The sequence below is a fragment of the Vitis vinifera genome, chromosome 11 (genome assembly GCF_030704535.1).
Source record: "Vitis vinifera cultivar Pinot Noir 40024 chromosome 11, ASM3070453v1".
Taxonomy (NCBI): domain Eukaryota; kingdom Viridiplantae; phylum Streptophyta; class Magnoliopsida; order Vitales; family Vitaceae; genus Vitis; species Vitis vinifera.
In genome coordinates, this window is record NC_081815.1 from 9,621,936 (window position 1) to 9,640,038 (window position 18,103).

General features: G+C 33.1%; 2 protein-coding genes across 2 annotated transcripts; both read right to left on the reverse strand.

Moving 5' to 3' along the window:
• Nucleotides 1-6: 6 nt before the first annotated feature.
• On the reverse strand, nucleotides 7-7,207 carry LOC100262144 (heptahelical transmembrane protein 2). The gene is made up of 4 exons (XM_002274287.5): nucleotides 6,707-7,207; nucleotides 6,367-6,459; nucleotides 5,336-5,408; nucleotides 7-1,051 (listed from the first exon to the last, which is right to left on the reverse strand). The coding sequence occupies exons 1-4, from the start codon at nucleotides 6,934-6,936 to the stop codon at nucleotides 329-331; spliced, it is 1,119 nt and encodes a 372-aa protein (XP_002274323.1). The 5' UTR covers nucleotides 6,937-7,207; the 3' UTR covers nucleotides 7-328.
• A 5,185-nt stretch (nucleotides 7,208-12,392) lies between these two features.
• On the reverse strand, nucleotides 12,393-16,700 carry LOC100853127 (uncharacterized). Its single transcript, XM_059740876.1, has 12 exons — nucleotides 16,621-16,700; nucleotides 16,343-16,456; nucleotides 15,869-16,246; nucleotides 15,341-15,568; nucleotides 15,023-15,267; nucleotides 14,675-14,854; nucleotides 14,481-14,585; nucleotides 14,340-14,409; nucleotides 14,090-14,182; nucleotides 13,899-13,996; nucleotides 13,735-13,808; nucleotides 12,393-12,626 (listed from the first exon to the last, which is right to left on the reverse strand). Exons 1-10 carry the CDS (start codon nucleotides 16,621-16,623, stop codon nucleotides 13,901-13,903), a joined length of 1,512 nt encoding a protein of 503 aa, XP_059596859.1. The 5' UTR covers nucleotides 16,624-16,700; the 3' UTR covers nucleotides 12,393-12,626; nucleotides 13,735-13,808; nucleotides 13,899-13,900.
• Nucleotides 16,701-18,103: the final 1,403 nt, after the last annotated feature.

Consider the following 18,103-nt stretch of genomic DNA (forward strand, 5'->3'; position numbering starts at 1 on the left):
GTAATATGATAAAGTAAATGAATATTATATATTTCTTAAATGTCGATACAAACAGTATCAGACTCTCAGGGCAATGGATACTGCAAACAAACAAAGAGAATAACAACAGACTTGCCCTCCCCACCCTCATATATCCAACCAAGAACAGAATGGCTAACATCCCCTCCCAGAAAACTTTGAGAAAAACCTCAAAAAGCCCTCTATCATCCTCATCTCCAACCAAGTGAGACCTACTGCCGAACTGATTTAACACCTAAGGTCAGAAACACCATAACGAGCAGAACTTACACAGAATCTGGATATAGAAAACTGCCATCATTGCTGTTAGTCATGTCTGAGTAAGGACAGAAGGGCTAACATCACAGTTTGGCAATCCCTGGCGCCAGTTCAGAAGAACTAGTGTAGCAGCACTATGTGCAAGTGCCCCTGCTACCACAAACACATGGAATATCTGATGGCTGTGCCCTGCAATGTCAAATGCACCAGGTTTCCATCGCTCCGGAAACCTACTAACATAAAATCCAGCTCCTGCTGCATACATAACGGCCATCATCATCTCAAACCCAAGTGCCACAAATATCTGTGGATGGTCCCGATGGATAACAACAGCATGGACTGCTGGAATTACCCCCAAGAAACCCATGGAAAGGAATAGAGTAGCCCTGAAGGATCTGAAGCGAGGTGCAGAGAGAGCAGGAGCGAGAAGGGTGACAATGACCAGGAAACCGAGTAGAGAAATGGAGGTAAGATAAAACAACCTTGAATAGGGATGGCAGGAGAAGGCATAATAGATTGGAGCAAAGAAGGAGCAGATTATCATGAGGGAGATGCCAGCATAATCAAGACGCCAGAAGAAGAAGTTGAAACGTTGAGAATGGCAGGCAAGAAGGTGGGAAAGAGAGCTGCAAACCAAGCAAGCCATAGCTCCAGCTAAGAAAACAAACCAAGGCCATATAGGAATGGCCTCTGATAGTATAGGAATAGCCTCAGAACTATCTTCTCCATTCATGTTCAGGGCTGATGGCTGTGAAAAGTGTCTCAATTGTGAGTCCTGCAAAACAAGAACCAAGATAACATACAATAGAGTTTCTTTTAAATACCTTTTTAATCTACATTGAACTGCATTACATGAAGGGTGCATTTGGTGCACGGAGATAATGAAAAGAGAATAAGAATGGATATAAATCACAATACCATGTGAAAGCAAGTAATCAAAATCTTAGCAAAAGTAGGTTTTGGTTTTCACGAGGATAATCTTTAATTACTATTCCCATTTCTAAAAGCAATCTAAACAAAGTAATAAAAAGGAAATGCAATGGATTTTTTATTCCCATTTTCTATTCCAGTGTTTCAAACATACCTTGGTGACATAGATTGGTCCCCTCCTTTTTGTTCCTAAATATGGCAATATTTATTTCATATCCCAAAGTGTACTGTTAACTTTCATGTTATTCATGAAAACCATACTCTACGATTCCATGCTTCTGTAACAGTACCTTACAGGCACACCTTGTATTGGAATAATATCCATGAGTCATTATCAATAATAATAAAAAAAAAAAAGTATATCCCTTGGAGAATAATGCCAATATAGATGGAACTCAGTACATACAAGTAGTTGAGAACTTGAGATACAAGGCATGCATGTTAGTAATTGAAATATAAGCTTTTGCTCATATTCACGATCCCATGTCAAAGGATTAGTGGCTACAAGCTGATACCCAGATCAAGCATATATCTTTCTCAGGCATAAGACACTTTATTTTAGATTCTCTTCCTATGAGTTTCACTTGAGCTCTAGTAGTATGAATAGGTGACACTAAGGAGTTGCAACATAAGAAGTCACCTTACTCAAGTGGCTATATAGTGAGCCTAAGCCTAGTTCATAACTTCAAATGCAGTTTAGAAACAACAAATTGTTTCAGTTAGGGTCACTACATTCAAATCAAGAACCCTTCTTATCAGGGTAGGACTCTTCATGGCATTCTTGAATGTATCATGCAATTGCATTTCTGGACTGCCTATTAAGCAATACAGTGGTGTATTTTGTATAAAATGAGTTATGATTTATTCAGCTGTTTGATTGAAAACAATGTTTTCATTCTTGGGCCATTCAAAGACTTGAAAGGCGGAAGGCAAAGGGTGAAAAGGTTTGGTCATCCTGGTCGTTAATCTATATTATAAGTCACGGAATGGACAAAGATGGTTCTCAATTATGAAAAGATAGTAATAACTTAGCACTGTTTTCCTTTTTCCTTTGGTATGCCATTTTTGCAGTTTCCATGGTTTCCTCCTGCCAGGTGTAGCCACAGAATGAGCTGCAATTGAATTTAGTAGGAAAGCAACAAATAAGTTTGACAACAATATCAAAACATTTTTCATAAAAGGGTTTGGTGTTCCATCCTAGGTCTAACTAGATAGTTCAGTAACTAGGCTGCACCCTGTGGGTACCCTTGAACTATAAGGTCAATTATACCATCCTACAGATGACCCTAAAACGCGAGGTCCTATTCAATCTTAATTTGACCTCAGGAAGGTTTGTTGGAGTTCAAACTAAAACTTGATCCCCACTGAGGACCATGCCAGCCTTGTACAAAGTGGGTGCTATTGTTTCCTACAATTGTGGCTGACAGGACTTCTATAGGGAACTGATAGGTTTACATTTCTCAGAATTCCTAAACTGAAATCCGAAGAAATTAAAATAATGAACGGATACCTACGAGTGGAGCTAGCACCTTGTAGAGTTTAGCTACGTTAGTCACTGCTTGAGCAGATTGAAAACTACCTACTTTTTTAGGGATGGCGACGTTATGTAACAGCGTTGAGCACCACCGTCACTTAAAATCCAAATTATTAAATGGGTTGGGAAGGCTAAACCAAATATTACATGTCCAAACCCTTTATTTTTTTTCTTTTACCAAAAGTTTGGAGCTGAAAATTAAGAAAGAAAAGATAATAAAACAAGACAAAAAAAAAAAAAAAACACTAAAGACTCTTTGACGATTGTTTTCGATAACAATATTTTGCTTTCGAGAACAAAAAACCAAAAAAATAAGTTTGTTAATTAAAAAATTGTTTTCTATTTTCTGTTTTCAAGAACGTAAAATATGTGTTTTTAGATAACATATTTTAGTTATTTTCAATTATTTTTATTTATTCATTTAAAGTTATTTTAAAAATAATTATACAAACATATATAATAATTAAAAATAAACCTTTAGTCATATAATTTATTTTTAAAATATATTTAAAAACATTAAAAATAAGTTAAAATTTTTTTTCACTCTAAACAAACTTTTGTTTTATAAAACTTCGGTCAAAACTGTTTTAAAAAACAGTATCAAATAGCACCTAACACTCCTTTGAAAATACTTCCTATTTTCTGTTTTTTAAAATAGTAAACATTAGTTGTTTCTATATTATAATCACTTTTATATAATTGCCATAGTAAATTTTTAAAAAGATAATGACTTTTAAGAACTTTTTGAGACTTGCTTTAAAAGATAATGACTTTTAAAAACTGTTTAAAAAAATTAGAATAATAATAAAAATTTAATACTTCAAATTTTAAAAGTAAGTTTTAAGAATATAAGATAAATCATACTTTTTATATAAAAATTATACATAATATTTAATACTATTTTCTACTGTATTTTTAAAAATCAGAAAAAGGAAACGAGCACTAATTTAAGCATCTTTTTTAAGAGGATAAAAAATGGTTTTATGGCTGAAGAGAGTCAAGTCTCTTTCTACCTCTCTTATGACGCGGCGTTTTGAGTAATTTAATAAATACATTAAATAAATAAATATTTTAGAAAACATCAGCTTTTGCAATACCTTGTCAACCAATGACGACGACATGATTACTTCTATTTTTTGAATTGAAAAAACCTAGTTGAACCACCATTTCATGATGTCTTTGAAATGTCACCGACCTCATGCACGGAGTAGAAAATAAAACCCTAACTCAATTATTTATGCACGGAGTTGAAATGTCACCAGAGCTATTAAAAAAGCTAGACGCGTTTCCACGTCAACTGGGTGAAGAAAGCCCTATCACAGTTGTTTATTTTAAATTCCTTGGTGTCATTGAACCTCTCTACTGTAAGAAAATTATATAAAATGGCGCACTAAATATGTGTGATTGGTTTTCAAAACTTGCGTGATGAGAAAGCTGGTAAAGGAGCATCTTTTATTGACAACCACGTGTGAAGAAGCAGGTACAGAGGTTAAAATATACTTTATGGGGATAAAGAAAAATATTATTATTTTTCTCGGGATGATAAAAGGATGGGCATATCGATTTTTCCTAGTGGCCAAACAACCAAGAAAACTCACAAGGTTGTTTCGAAATGTTAACCAAATTTCATTTGTTTTGACATCTCCGTTGATCAAGGATTCAGGATAAGTACTTCTCCCACATGGACGGTGCCGTCTTATATCCTCTTTCTTTTCTTAATGCTTTTTCTCCAAGTGTGACATTCAATTATCTTATGCAGTCAAACAAATTTGAACTTACGAAAATTGCTAAGTTTAGGTAGGACCGAGTGGGAAACAAAATGGGTGTACATATTTGAGCCGCCCCATGGGTTGAATAGCAGGTGGTCACGCATTGGACCGTTTTCTGCCTGAAAAATCAGGCACGCGAGACCTACGTTTCGGTCCATCTGTCGTATGTGGGAGAATTATGTTTTGGGGGTAGATGAGCCCCTAAATTAACAAAAGGTCCATATAACTCTTCAAATTGAGCCCAAGACCTAATAAAAATATGGAAATTGAGTTGAAGGATATCATCCTTCAGTATTTCCAAAAATGCCCTTTGTTGATTTTAAGAAAAAAAATTAATATTTTTGAAAAATACTTTTATTTAATTTAATATTTAAAAAAAATACTTTTATGTAATTTAATATTTTTAAAATACTTTTATTTAATTTAATATTTTTAAAAATAAAATTATTTAATTTAATATTTTAAAAAAAAATTAATTTAATATTTTTGAAAAAAAAATTAATTTAATATTTTTGAAAAAAAAAATTAATTTAATATTTTTGAAAACTACTTTTATTTAATTTAATATTTTTGAAAAAAAAATTATTAAAAAAAAAATATTTAACTTAATTTTATAAAATATTTTATATGTGTTCTTAAAGGATATATTTGTCCATTACTATTTCATATCATTCGATTCAATTTGAATAGTTATATAGACCTTTTGTTAATTTGGAGGCTCATCTATCCCCAAAAGATAATTCTCTCTATCTATAATTATCATTTTATTAGGAAACCCAGAGTTGCAGCATCACGGTATATAACTATATAAGGAAAAGGAACTCACCGTAAATGCATTGCCTGACTGGTTCATCCTTTTGATCATCATCATCTTCATCGTTTGTGCTGTCACCGGATCCCTGCTTGCACAACCAGAATTCATATGCTTTAATTAGATTACAACAGTTTTTCTATATAGTTAATATTATGAAAATAAATAATAATATACTTAATACTCATTTTCCCTATTACTAATTGATTCTTTTCTTTAAACTCTTCACACGTGCAGTGCATTTTAATCTAATCATAAGAATAATTATAATTACTATTTATGTTTTATTAAAGAATAATTATAAAAAAAAGAGAATATTTAAATAAAAAGCATCATTGACATGTGTGGGTGATGCATAATGAGGCCCAAGATATCATTATTATAAGCAAGAACTTCAATTATTTTCTTGATAGGGAAGACTAATCAGCTTCAACCGGACCAAAACAGTAATTTTTCTTACAAACTTTTAAACTTTAATTAATCTCTTTTCTTTATTGGAAAAACTTTAATCCATCTTTTAAAATTATTTATTCAACTACCTGGGAGTTCTGTTTCTATTTAGCTTTCCAAAAATTTAAGAGAAAATATGAGAAAAGAAGAAATTAAAAAAATTAACGTTAATAAAATTATTTTTAAATATTATTTTAAATTTATTTAATTTATTTTAACTCTTGAAATTTAAAATCACATAAATTTTAAATTAATTTTAATTATAAACCACACAGCGAAAAAGCATTTTCTTTTGACATTCAGACTAACAAAAGGAACTAAAAAGGATGGTCATTATCATATTCTCCATCATGTCATCATTTTTTTTTCAAATTAATGGCCACACGCTTCACTTCTAGATATATATATATATATATATATATACCGTCCTTCGTGTCATCATTGACGCGCTTCAGCTGTTTTGAAAAGAATTATTTTATCAATTCAACCATTTCACGGCTTTATGTCCACATGATTTACATTTAATGCATTATATTCTTGAACAACAATACACTCAACTTCAGTCAAACACACAAATTTAATGTTCAACAACATACCTAAAGAAGCTCATCACCAGATCTTCAATCTTTGTCTTCCCCGATAAGCTCACCACCGCCAATGCCGCAAATATCATAAATCCTATCAAATGCCTGGGAAACATCATTCACATTACAATTCGTCATTTCCTTTTCACCTCAAAATTAAATCAATTAATTCATCGAAAAAGAAACAAATGCGCAAACTGTTGCCTGAAGCCTGAAATCTGTTTTCTCATCAAGAAATATTTTCTGTTCAAACAAACAGAGTGCCAGGAAAACAGAGAATCCTTCAAAAAATTTTCCAGTGAAACAAACAGACACGAAGGAGAGGTGTGGAGAAACGATCAGATTCACTCACGTCCACACATTTAGGGTTTCGTTGTGCCAAGAGAAGACGCTGAGAATCGCGTCCTTCAACGGCCACTCCGACCTGTAGTGGTCCAGTATGTACTCATTATCCTTCAAATACTCCGGCAACGCGTCGAACTTCACCAACCGCTTTTCGAATCTCTTCTCTTCCTTCCTCGCTTCCCTATCTCTCATCTCCGACTCCAGCCCCTCGGTTCTCTTCACACCCCTCCGTCTCATCTTCCTCTGTACACCTGCACTAGAAATTCGATCGGTCCGTGATTCTCCGGCGAAAGCTCGCCGGATCTCTGAATCTCAGACCGACCTGCTTCTAAGCCTCCTCGTAAGGACAGAACATCGCACTCCTATTAATAACCAGAGCATCAGAAAAAAAGGTATGTGAGTACGCACTATCGGATGACACGTGTCATTCGGCTGGAGTCGAGCGCACCTGATTATTACACTGGCGTCATAGGAATAATATTGCAGGTTCCCTGGAACATTCAAATTTGGCCGAAGGTGTGAAATGTAAATTGGGTGATTGGGAAAGCAATAGAAGAAGTGGAAGTGGGTAAATAGTAAACCAAAGGAGGGGTAATAATGTAAAAAGATAATGATTAGACCATTGGGCCCACAAGGACTGAGTCAGTTGTGGAGTCCATCAGCCATAACCGAATCGTTTACAACGTGGAAATCTTTCTCTATTTTGCCAGTGCAATTATTTTGAGCCCAGTCTTCTCTCTTCTAGAAACCGTGAAGCCAGGGGAACATTATTTTGGGATAAATTATAAATGCATTCATTAAAACTCTTACATCAACCCTTTTAATGAATACTTTTAAGATACAAATAGCAATTATTGAAATTCCTAAAATACTTTTTAAGAGAGAAAATTAAAAAAAAAAAAATTAAAATCCTCATAGCTGAAATGTCCAAAATTAAAATACTTTGGATCCAACACCATGAGTTCTAATTTTTTTTTCTTTGATTTATATTACTGTTTTCCGTGATTTTTTTTTTTTCATTTTTAAATCACATTTATACTCTTCTTAAGTTTTTTTAATAAGTTTTACCCTGAGTGTAACCATGCAAAATTATTATTTTGAAAATCTATATAATAAAAATATTATAACTTATGATGATGATGATGATGATAAGAATATATTAAACTTACAAATGAAATAACATGAGATTATATTTAACTTTTTATATCTTTGGACTAGTGAAAAAGGATGACCCTTAAAGGAACTTACCACTTCTGGGTCACCTTTAGTTGAAAGAGGAGAATAAAGAAACAGAGTAGGAAGGAAAAGAGAGAAACAGAGGAATGGTTACAATGCTTCACTTTATTATCCCCCCTCAAGTAAATAGGATGAGGCACACCGTGAGCTTGCTTCTTAATGCCGAGAACCGAGATGAGGACAATGGTTTTTTCATGATATCAACTAGCTGATCAATTGAGGGAGCGAACTCAACTAATTGCATTTTGTCAAGAACAGGCTTTCGTACAAAATGGTAGTCAATCACAATGTGTTTCGTTCTTGCATGAGATGAAGGGCATTGATGTTGTCACAAATGAGAGCAGGAGGTGAGGAAGAAGGAATGCAAAGTTTATGGAATAGAGTTTTAAGCCATAATACTTCAGTTATTGCATTTGCAAGACCACGATACTTTGATTCTGTCATGCTCCGAGAAACAACTCATTGTTTGGTGGATGACCAGAAGATGAGGTTGGGACCCATGAAAATACAGTAACCACTAGTGCTTTGCCGGTCATTAGAGCATGAAGCCCAATCTGCATCCGTGAAGTAAGATATAGAGAAATCAGGAGAGGTAGTGAGTATGATGCCATGAGATGTCTTACTTCTGAGACATCTTAAGATTCGTTTAACAGTAGTCTAGAGAGAGGTGGTGGGAGCATGGATATACTAACATACTTTGTTAACCAGTAAGCTTAAATCAGGTTGAGTTATAGTGTAGTACTGTAGCGCCCAAACAATCTGACAACGAGGAGTTGGATTAGGAAGAGGCTTACTATCAAACATGGAGAGGGACGTGTCTGAGGACATAGGAGTGGAAGCAAACTTTCTGTCAAACATATCAGCCCTCTGAAACAGGTCTTGTATGTATTTCGTTTGACATAGATGGATGGAGTCTCCTGCAAAAGACACTTGAATACCGAGGAAGTAATTCAAGGGGCCAAGGTCCTTGAGAGCAAAGCTGCTGTGAAAGTACTATTGGGATATTTATAGGTGAATGGAAATTAAGACATACCGTTTCAATTAAACTCAACTCTTCCTAATGGACACAACTTGTGTCAAAGGATATGTTATTTAAATTAGACTAAACTCTTCCTAATGGACATAACTTGTGTCAAAGGATATGTTAAGTATTTAAGACACATCTTTTTTAAGAGTCACCAAAAAACCTATAAATAGCCCCCCGCCCACATGGCATTTCTCATTCATTTCCATCATCAATTCTCTCCACTTTTTCTCCTTTCTTCCAAGTGTTTGGTATTCAAGAGAGTTCAAATTATCAAATAATTCGTTGTTACTTGTTATTTGGAGTGCTACTATCATAAGAAAGTGATCGTTGTATCCTGGAAGACGATTGTCAACAAATCATAAGCACCAGTGCGAGATAAATTTGTCTTAAGGACATAGAGTCAAACTCTAGTCTCGATCAATCATTTGTAAGATTCAATATCTACTTACCTTCTCGTTTATTTATTATACATAATTATTTGACCATACATTTGTGACAATTCAAGAATAACAAGTGCTTGATGAGTAGGTGAATCAGTTGAGAAGAGTTGCTTGTAACAATAATGTCGCCAACGTAAACCAAAACAATAAGCACGGAAGAATAAGCAGTAAACAGAAACATGGAGGAATCAACCTTCGAATTGGTAAAGCCCCAAGAAAACAAGCATTAATTGAGCTTTTTATACCATGCTCAAGGACTCTATTTCAAACCATATAAGGCTTTGTCGAGTTTACACACATGGTCAGGTTTAGATTGGTCAATGAATCCTTATGGTTGAGCTAAATTCACCTCTTCAGTTAGATCACCATTGAGGAAGGCATTATATATGAACATCGAGTTGTCTAATTGGCCAATGATAAGAGATGGCTAAGCAAAGCACAACTCAAATTGCCGTTGGCTTAACCACCAGACTGACCAAAGTATTGAAGCAATCAAGGCCAAGAGTTTGCAAAAATTCTTTGGCCACAAGCTAGCCTTGTATCTTTCAATGGAGCCATTCGGTTTTAGCTTGAGGCGATATACCCACTTGCTACCAATTACTTTCTGTGTGGGTGTAGGAGGAACCAATGTCCAAGTATTATTCTTAGGTTGCGCATTGAACTCACGTTCCATAGCTTGCTGCAGCTCTAGGGGGGATGCAATCTATTTGTAGGTAATTGACTCAAAGAGAATAAAACCTGTAGTGGAGCCACTGACCGCTATGAATAACTTGGGCTTGTGGACAACCAATTTGGATCTGGTAATCATAGAGTGAACATTTGATTCATCTAGACGTCTGGGACCGACATGAGCTAAAACAAGAAATGGTGAGACTTGAATTCTCAAATATTGGAACATTAGTGCTTCAAGTCTCCATTTGGGAATTCTGTGAAGGAGATGATGGATGAGTAGGAATATGGGAGTGTGAAAAAGAAGTGGGAGAGGATGTAGATGATGTTGCCGAAGTGGATATTGAGGGGGTAGACGTCGAAGTTGGATGAGTTAGAGAAGATTGAGGAGAATAAGAACATTGTGGTGTGGGAAGAATGGGAGGCATGGTTGGATGTTGTAGAAAATGAGGAGAGGATGGTAATGAGGCGGAAGAAACTGGTGCTACAATGGAAGAAAAAGGGAAAGAGAACTCATTGAAAATTAATCACATGCCAAGACGCATAGATATGACCTGTTGGGACATGAAAACAAAGGCAACCTTTGTGAGAATTGCTAAACCCAAGAAAAACACATTAGGAGGAGTGATATTATAGTTTATTGGCATTATAAGGCCTAAGAAATAGAAAACAAGCGCATCCAAATTTCCTGAGTAGCTCATATGTAGGCAATTTCTTATATAGACACTCATATAGGGAATGATTGTTGATAACAAGGGTTGGTAGTCTATTAATTAAGTAAACGGTAGCTTGGAAGGCATAGGGCCGATAAGAAATGGGCATGGAAGCTTGGGCTAAAAATGACAAACCAACCTCTACAACATGATAGTTTTTCCCCTCAACTCTCCCATTTTGCTGTGGAGTGATTGGATATGGGTGCCTATGGTTAACACTAATGTTTTCAAGAAATGATTTTAAAGGGCGAAACTCAAGACCCCAATCTATTTGTAACTCAGTGTGCTTGCTACAAAATTGCCCGGAGTGCCCATTATTGGTGCAAAGGCATTGGGTTGATTTGTTGTAGGACCTTTGAACGAGGCATTATGGTTGAATCTCTATGGAGAGCAAGGTTGGTATTGAAGGTTTGGTTTGCCTTGGCCAAAGAGAATTACGGGGGAATTTTGGTTTGCCTAGTATACCAAGTTGATTGTTTGAAAAGGGTTGGAAATTTTTTCCTTTTTATTTAAAAAAAAAACTAAAAAAAATACGAGAAAAGTTCATTTCTTGGCCTCTGTTCAGATTTGTTTCATGTTTTTTATTTTTAAAAATAAAATATCTTAATTTTGTTTTTAAAATAAAAAACTTCTATATAAAAGTATAACATATTATACACAAAATTATACATTTACCTTTAAGTCCTCAAAAATCATTTTAAGAAAATTTAAACTTTAAAGTAGTAAATTTTTTTTGATACCTCAATTTTTTTAGTAGTCTTTAAAATAATTACATTTTCAATTCAAGTCTTTAATATTTTGTTTTTTTTTTTATATAAAAGAAATGAAAGAGGAATGTGTTGTTAGGGTTTGTGTTGGTATGCCCAGAATCTCAACCACTAACTAATTATATAAACACCACACTAAGAAGATGCTTATGACTCATCATATAAACAGCTAATACTGAGACGTTGCTCCAACATTTCACCTACATATAGCTTGACAATTCAGTTATTAATTTCTAGTGATTAGTGGCAATTCAATCAAAGAATGAAAGGCAAGAGTATAACCTACATTATGGCCAAAATGTGAATTTAATCTACACTTTGTTTAACCTTCACTATAAGAAAAAAGGGTAATAATGACGCTTTTTAGGCGTCAATAAATGTATACGATGACGCTTCTCGAAAGCGTCCTTTCCGCCTCTGTCAAGGAATGGGTGCAGGCAACCATGTCGCTTCTAGACAGCGTCATTGTTGATTGGTTTATATTAACACGTTAAAAACGTCATTATTGATCTACCTATGTTAACACTTACCATGTCGCTTCTAGACAGCGTCATTGTTGATTGGTTTATATTAACACGTTAAAAACGTCATTATTGATCTACCTATGTTAACACTTACACTAGCGCCAAGGAATGACCAAAATATCATTTGTCTATTTCGACACTAAAAAAAGTGTCATCTTATGTGGATAATAATATTGAAAATCCCCCTGTTGAAATGATATATTTTTGTATGGCCTGTTATATGTAATTTTGGCTGCATGATTATTTATAAAGTACCAAACAATAACTTCAATATTACATCTTCCAAAAGAAATTGAATAAATTTGGGAATAATATAATGATAAAGAACTAATGTCTACATAGTTAATTAATACGCAAATTTGTAAATGTATCAAAATATTTACAAGCATATTTTCCAACTTCAACATATATAAAACAAGTACACATGTACCAAAAAACAAGGTCTCCAAATTCCTTATCAAAAATAATATTACAAGAAGAAGCCAAAAGTATTTATAGCCAAAAGTATTTTTGTTGGTTGCATATCCACTCCTGAACTTGAAATCTTTTACCTGTATACATTTAAAAAAAATTAATAGAAGAAACAAATTATGTTTAGTTAATATACATGCAATGAAAGTTAAATCTAAATCTATAAATGGTCCATGAAATAAGTGCAAATGAGAATAACTTGGTATTTAATGAGATGTTATGCTTCAATGAAGATGAAAAATTGTTTAATTTGATACTTGTTTATAAAATATTAAAATACTTTTTTAGTTCATTATTAAGTTAGAGGAAACAAGTTAGGCTTTCAATGGTATAAATTCTACAATATGGAATGTAATATAATATTTTCTTATCTATGTCTAACATATCAAACTCATTTCTCATAAATAAATATATGAATATACCAATAGGTATGGTTTATAATTAGTTTCAATCATAAATCATCATATCTAGTAATATAAGACATTTAATATTAACCATTTGCAAATGACTTAATTTCTTCTTACAACTTTCCTATATTACCAAATTTAGTTAACTAATAACATTCCATAAGGAAAAAAAGAGTATTAAACTAAAAATTAAAAGAGCATAACCAAGGCAATAGAAACCTACAAATCATTGGTTAAATGTCATAATAACAACCATTCTAAAACTTGCCTTTATTTTCAATTCCAAAATTATAACCCAAATATAATAATTAACCCTACACAAAAAAAGCTCTCTACCATCCCTCCATCCAACAACAACAACCTGTTGATGCAACAACAACCTTTCCAACAACAATAACTTCTCCATACAACAATAACAATTTCTCCATACAACAATAACAATTTCTCCATGTAATAACAACAACAACAATAACAATAACAATAACATTGATGATCGATGGTGATAATTATATTAGTAATAATTTGATTTGTTTAGTCCAAACATATAACAATAACAACTTCTCTATGCAACAACAACAATAATAATGACAACATTGATGATCATGATATAATAATTTGATTTATTGAGTTCACAAATTATATGCTTCTTCTCCATACAACAATAACAAAAATAACTTCTCCATGTAACAACATTGGTGATGATGTAATAATTTGATTTGTTATATTGAAATAGTTTATGTATAAAACTATTATATTCTATCACTATGGAGGAAAAAATTACTTATCATGAGATGAGAACTTCTGAGAATCGTCAAAATGTGATCTACAACTCTGACTGGACTGAAATGAGGGCATCTGCATACATAAGATGGTAAATTTAAAAAATTAGTCCATTCAAGACTTCATTAATAATGAAAATCAAGCATTATAGATGTTAATTTATACCTTCAAGCATGGGTAAGAATCAATTGAGTTGCCAACATAACCCACTCAGATCGTACTTCATTAAGCTCAACTTCACTATACGATTTTTTTCCTTTAAACTAATAATTAATTGTACATACATGATGATTAGTTAAGTTAACAAAAAATTACTAAAGTATAGAAACTAATAAAATTTATTAATGAGTACATACCTTTGTGGATAGGAGGCTTGGATCAACAATTATATCTTTCATGTATCTCATCACATAATAACCACACTCCACACTTCCTAGTTGTCTTGGGCACTATAGGCACACATATGAATTATGGTACCATAAAAACATTAATATCATGATGTTTTATGTCATTATTATCTAAGTGACAAAACATAAAACCATATTCAAATTTTAGGGTTGATATAAGTGGTCATATGATATATCTTACTCTAACCAAGTAACTTACCACTACTTTTACCCATGTCGGCTCCCTCTTTGATGATCTTTGTTTCTCTGGTGGATGAATTCGTAGTGCCCTACATGGAAAAGAAAATTAACATTTTAGATACTATGCACTATATTCAAGTATGGAAATGAAGACACTTACATGTTAACAATTTCCTTAAGATCATCACATGGTTGCTTTTGAATCGGATCAAGGTAGTACGCAGTCATTGTCCTCATATCCAATGCCACCAAGACCCAGTGGAAACTACAATAGTACATTAGATATTATTTACTAATTAGCATTGATTAAGCTATTTAACATTTAAAAAAAACTTAATATTTTTCATAACTTACTTAGGGTTATATGGAATAAAAATGTAGTCAGCACACTTTGCATGCATTAAACGATTTGCAATCAACCTTGACCTATTTTCCTTTGTTGTCTCACCCATTCCAGCTTTAGAGACTAAAGCTGGATTGATAAAAGCAAATCGTTCGGTGAGCCTTGCATCACTTAGCTTTTTCTGTAGGTGCCTGTTTAAATTCCACATACCTTGATAAGAAATTATATATATATATATATATATATATATATATATATATATATATATATATATATATATATATATATATATATATATATATATATATATATATATATATATAAATTAACACACATTAGCAAGTTATAAAATTATTTACCATATATAATATATGACACAATTAGCCGACACTTCCTTAAATGAAATTATCATATCCATGTCTTCTTTCATAAGGAAGGTCTTAAAACTCTCGCCAAATACATCATTTGGGACCTCCACACCTTGTGCTTTCCCCTCATTTAGCATGAGACCTACTAATGCATCAAAATTGTTGATATCTTGAGGGTTTTCACCAATTTTCAAGTCATTTTCTGTTGTTTTTTGTCTTTTCCCTTTTTGAGATCCCTATAAAAGAAAGCACCATGTTTTCAAATGATATACATATCTTTATAAAGTATTGCAAATGAAAATAACACACCTTAATGAATTTAGTACTCAAATTGACTAAATGGGTTGGCCATAAAACTTGGTAGCCCACTGCCGCTCCAACTGTTGTAGCTTGTCCAGGAATGGGAATAGGAAGCGGTGTATTTGACTCATAGGGAGCATCCAAAACAACTAGGTAGTTGGGACCACAATCCATTACAATTGTTCCACCAGCCACTGTATTTTCTCTGGTCCCTACTGCCAACTCACATTTTCTTGCCTTCAAAAGTAAATTAAATTGTTAATTTCAATATCAAAAAATAATCAATAAATGAAGTTTAAAGTGCATTGACTATGTTAGGGCTATATTTAAGACATAAAGTTACATATTTTACAAGTAATAGTTGTAGTGGAATAGAATATTACTAGTAGTAATTATACTGTAATAGAATCTACCTAAAATGTAAGTATCAATCTAACAAAAATAAAAGCAATTGGAAGAAATTATTTATGAAAATTATCTAGGAATTTGTGACAATTACGTCATTAAACTAGGAAATGTAAACTAAAAATAACACACCTTCATGTGTGGTTCTATTTTCACAGGTAAGGTCTCCTCCTCAACTTTACGAATTGGTTTCTCCACTACTTCTGGTAGAAGCAACAGTTTTGATTTCATGTTGGAACTACTCACATCGGATTGTGGTGTAGCAACTCCTATCTGAGATAGTCTCGCTAGCACATCAGCCTCAAACTTAGCTTGACGTTCTTGAGTTGCTTTTAAAATATCCCTCACAACACGTTCTGACATACTATTGAAATAGCGTCCAGGCGTGTAGTGCTTCCCTTTAGCTCGAACCCGACCAGTATACTCAGGAGTACCTAGTGCTTGAGAAAGTATGTCATTGCTCCCACTATAGCTTATGCCACTCTCTTGAGACTCTTTCATCAATTCATCCTAAAACAAAAGGAAGTTATGAAGTTAACTTTCAAATAGGTAAAACCAAATAAGGTGTTTAAAGATGTGATTTTTGGGTACAAAATGTCTGCTTACTATTTTTTCCACTACCGGTAGGACCACATCATCATAGCTGCCATCTTTTTTTTGCATTGCCCTCTTCCAAAGTAAACTCCTATCAATGCTTTCTATGGAGCCAGCTTCAATCATCTAATAGGAATGGAAAATTAAAGATAGTTATTAGATGACACATGTGGTTTTATTTCTATTTTTTTGTCAGAAAAGAAACAATTAAGAAACCCATATAAAATATTCCTTCATTACTTATACAATCATATAAAATTAAACCACAATAAGAACTAACAAAAACTTACCATCTCTTCTTCAAGTCCAGCATACCCTTTTCTACTTAGATGATGATTATATATATGCTTCTTTCTTCTCTGTTTTTGTGCTTCCCTATATTCCTACAAATTAAAATGGATGCTTAGTATATATATGTGGATGCATGTAGTATGTTTAATGTTAATTGTATTTGTACCTGGAATTTTTCAGACAACCTATTTTTCACAAAAATATTCCAATCTTCATCATCGATAAAATGATATTCAGCTGGTGGTTTCTTAAGAAGCTCTGGCTCATCTTTGAAAGGAAGAATATGTTTCACAGTCAACGTATTCTTAAAAGATCGAAAACATTTTCCCACTGTAAGCATACAATTCCTTCTGCTTTTCTTGTCTAATGTAAAAGCAATCTACAAATTATAAAGTCATTAGTTTCTCAAAATTTGAAAGAAATATAGAGATTGTAGAAAACTTATTTATGTTAAAAAAAAAAGTAACCTCAATAGAGTCCCACAACTTATCCTTCAATTGTTCAGGGACATCTCGCCATGTGTTATATCTGATTGGTACCATCGTACGTGCCAATACACCTAAGTAGCTTGTTAGGTGCACAGAAGATTCTCCTACATAGATACCATCAGCATTGTACTTTATGACCAACTTTATCCCTCTATTCCTATTCCTTATAATCATGGATTTCCTTGTTGTCCCTCTATATTTTTTTTGTGAAAGGGTTTTCTCTTCCTTTGAATCCATGCCTATAACACATCAATGAGAAATGATAAGTATACCCATTAATTGCAAGTAAAATTGAATTTTTTATAACATGAACTCACATTAGTAACATGAACATACTAGGAACATTTTACATGCTAGATAACAATATTCACATGTTGTCATGAAATATTTAATAATAATAATAATAAAAACTTACTAGAAGATCCTCACCAAACTTTTTTTTTATGGAACTAGAAATCATAAGCTTTGAGCTGAGACAAATTGATATCCTTGTATTACCCTTTAGATCACTCTGAGATATGTGTATAATAATAATCATGAAATAGGGAATCAATAAATTTAGAGACATGATGAATTTAATCCACTTAGAAAATAAATAAACTATTTACTGAAATGCAGAATTTCAATATTAACAAGTTAATGGGATAGTTACAACCTTCACAACAAAACAACAAGGTCATAAATTTAGTTACATAGAAGATTTGTTATCAATCCAGAATCCCTCACAGTCTCCTCGAATGCAAATGACATCAGAGTCATCCATTGTATCAAATGATTCAACTTGTGCCAAGGTGGTAATGAGAGGATGGTGTTCAATAAAATTATCCATGAAGTCATCAGAATCCTTTGCTGAAAATGAGAAGTCCCTTTCAGGAGTTGACAAAACAACTGACCATCTTGGATCAAGTTGGTCTTGTACATAGAATACTTGCTTGGCTTGGGAGGCTAAAATGAATGGATCTGATTTATGAGCCATCTTAGTGAAGTCAACTAA

Excerpts from the sequence above, each read along its gene's own strand:
- LOC100262144 (XM_002274287.5), bottom strand. The coding sequence starts at position 6,936 with ATGAGACGGAGGGGTGTGAAGAGAACCGAGGGGCTGGAGTCGGAGATG. Across the intron at positions 6,460-6,706 it reads GAAACCCTAAATGTGTGGAC|GCATTTGATAGGATTTATGA; the intron begins GTGAGTGAATCT and ends GATGTTTCCCAG. Across the intron at positions 5,409-6,366 it reads CTGGTGATGAGCTTCTTTAG|GGATCCGGTGACAGCACAAA; the intron begins GTATGTTGTTGA and ends TTGTGCAAGCAG.
- LOC100853127 (XM_059740876.1), bottom strand. Across the intron at positions 14,586-14,674 it reads TTTATTCCATATAACCCTAA|TTTCCACTGGGTCTTGGTGG; the intron begins GTAAGTTATGAA and ends GTACTATTGTAG. Across the intron at positions 14,183-14,339 it reads CGACATGGGTAAAAGTAGTG|TGCCCAAGACAACTAGGAAG; the intron begins GTAAGTTACTTG and ends GTGTGCCTATAG.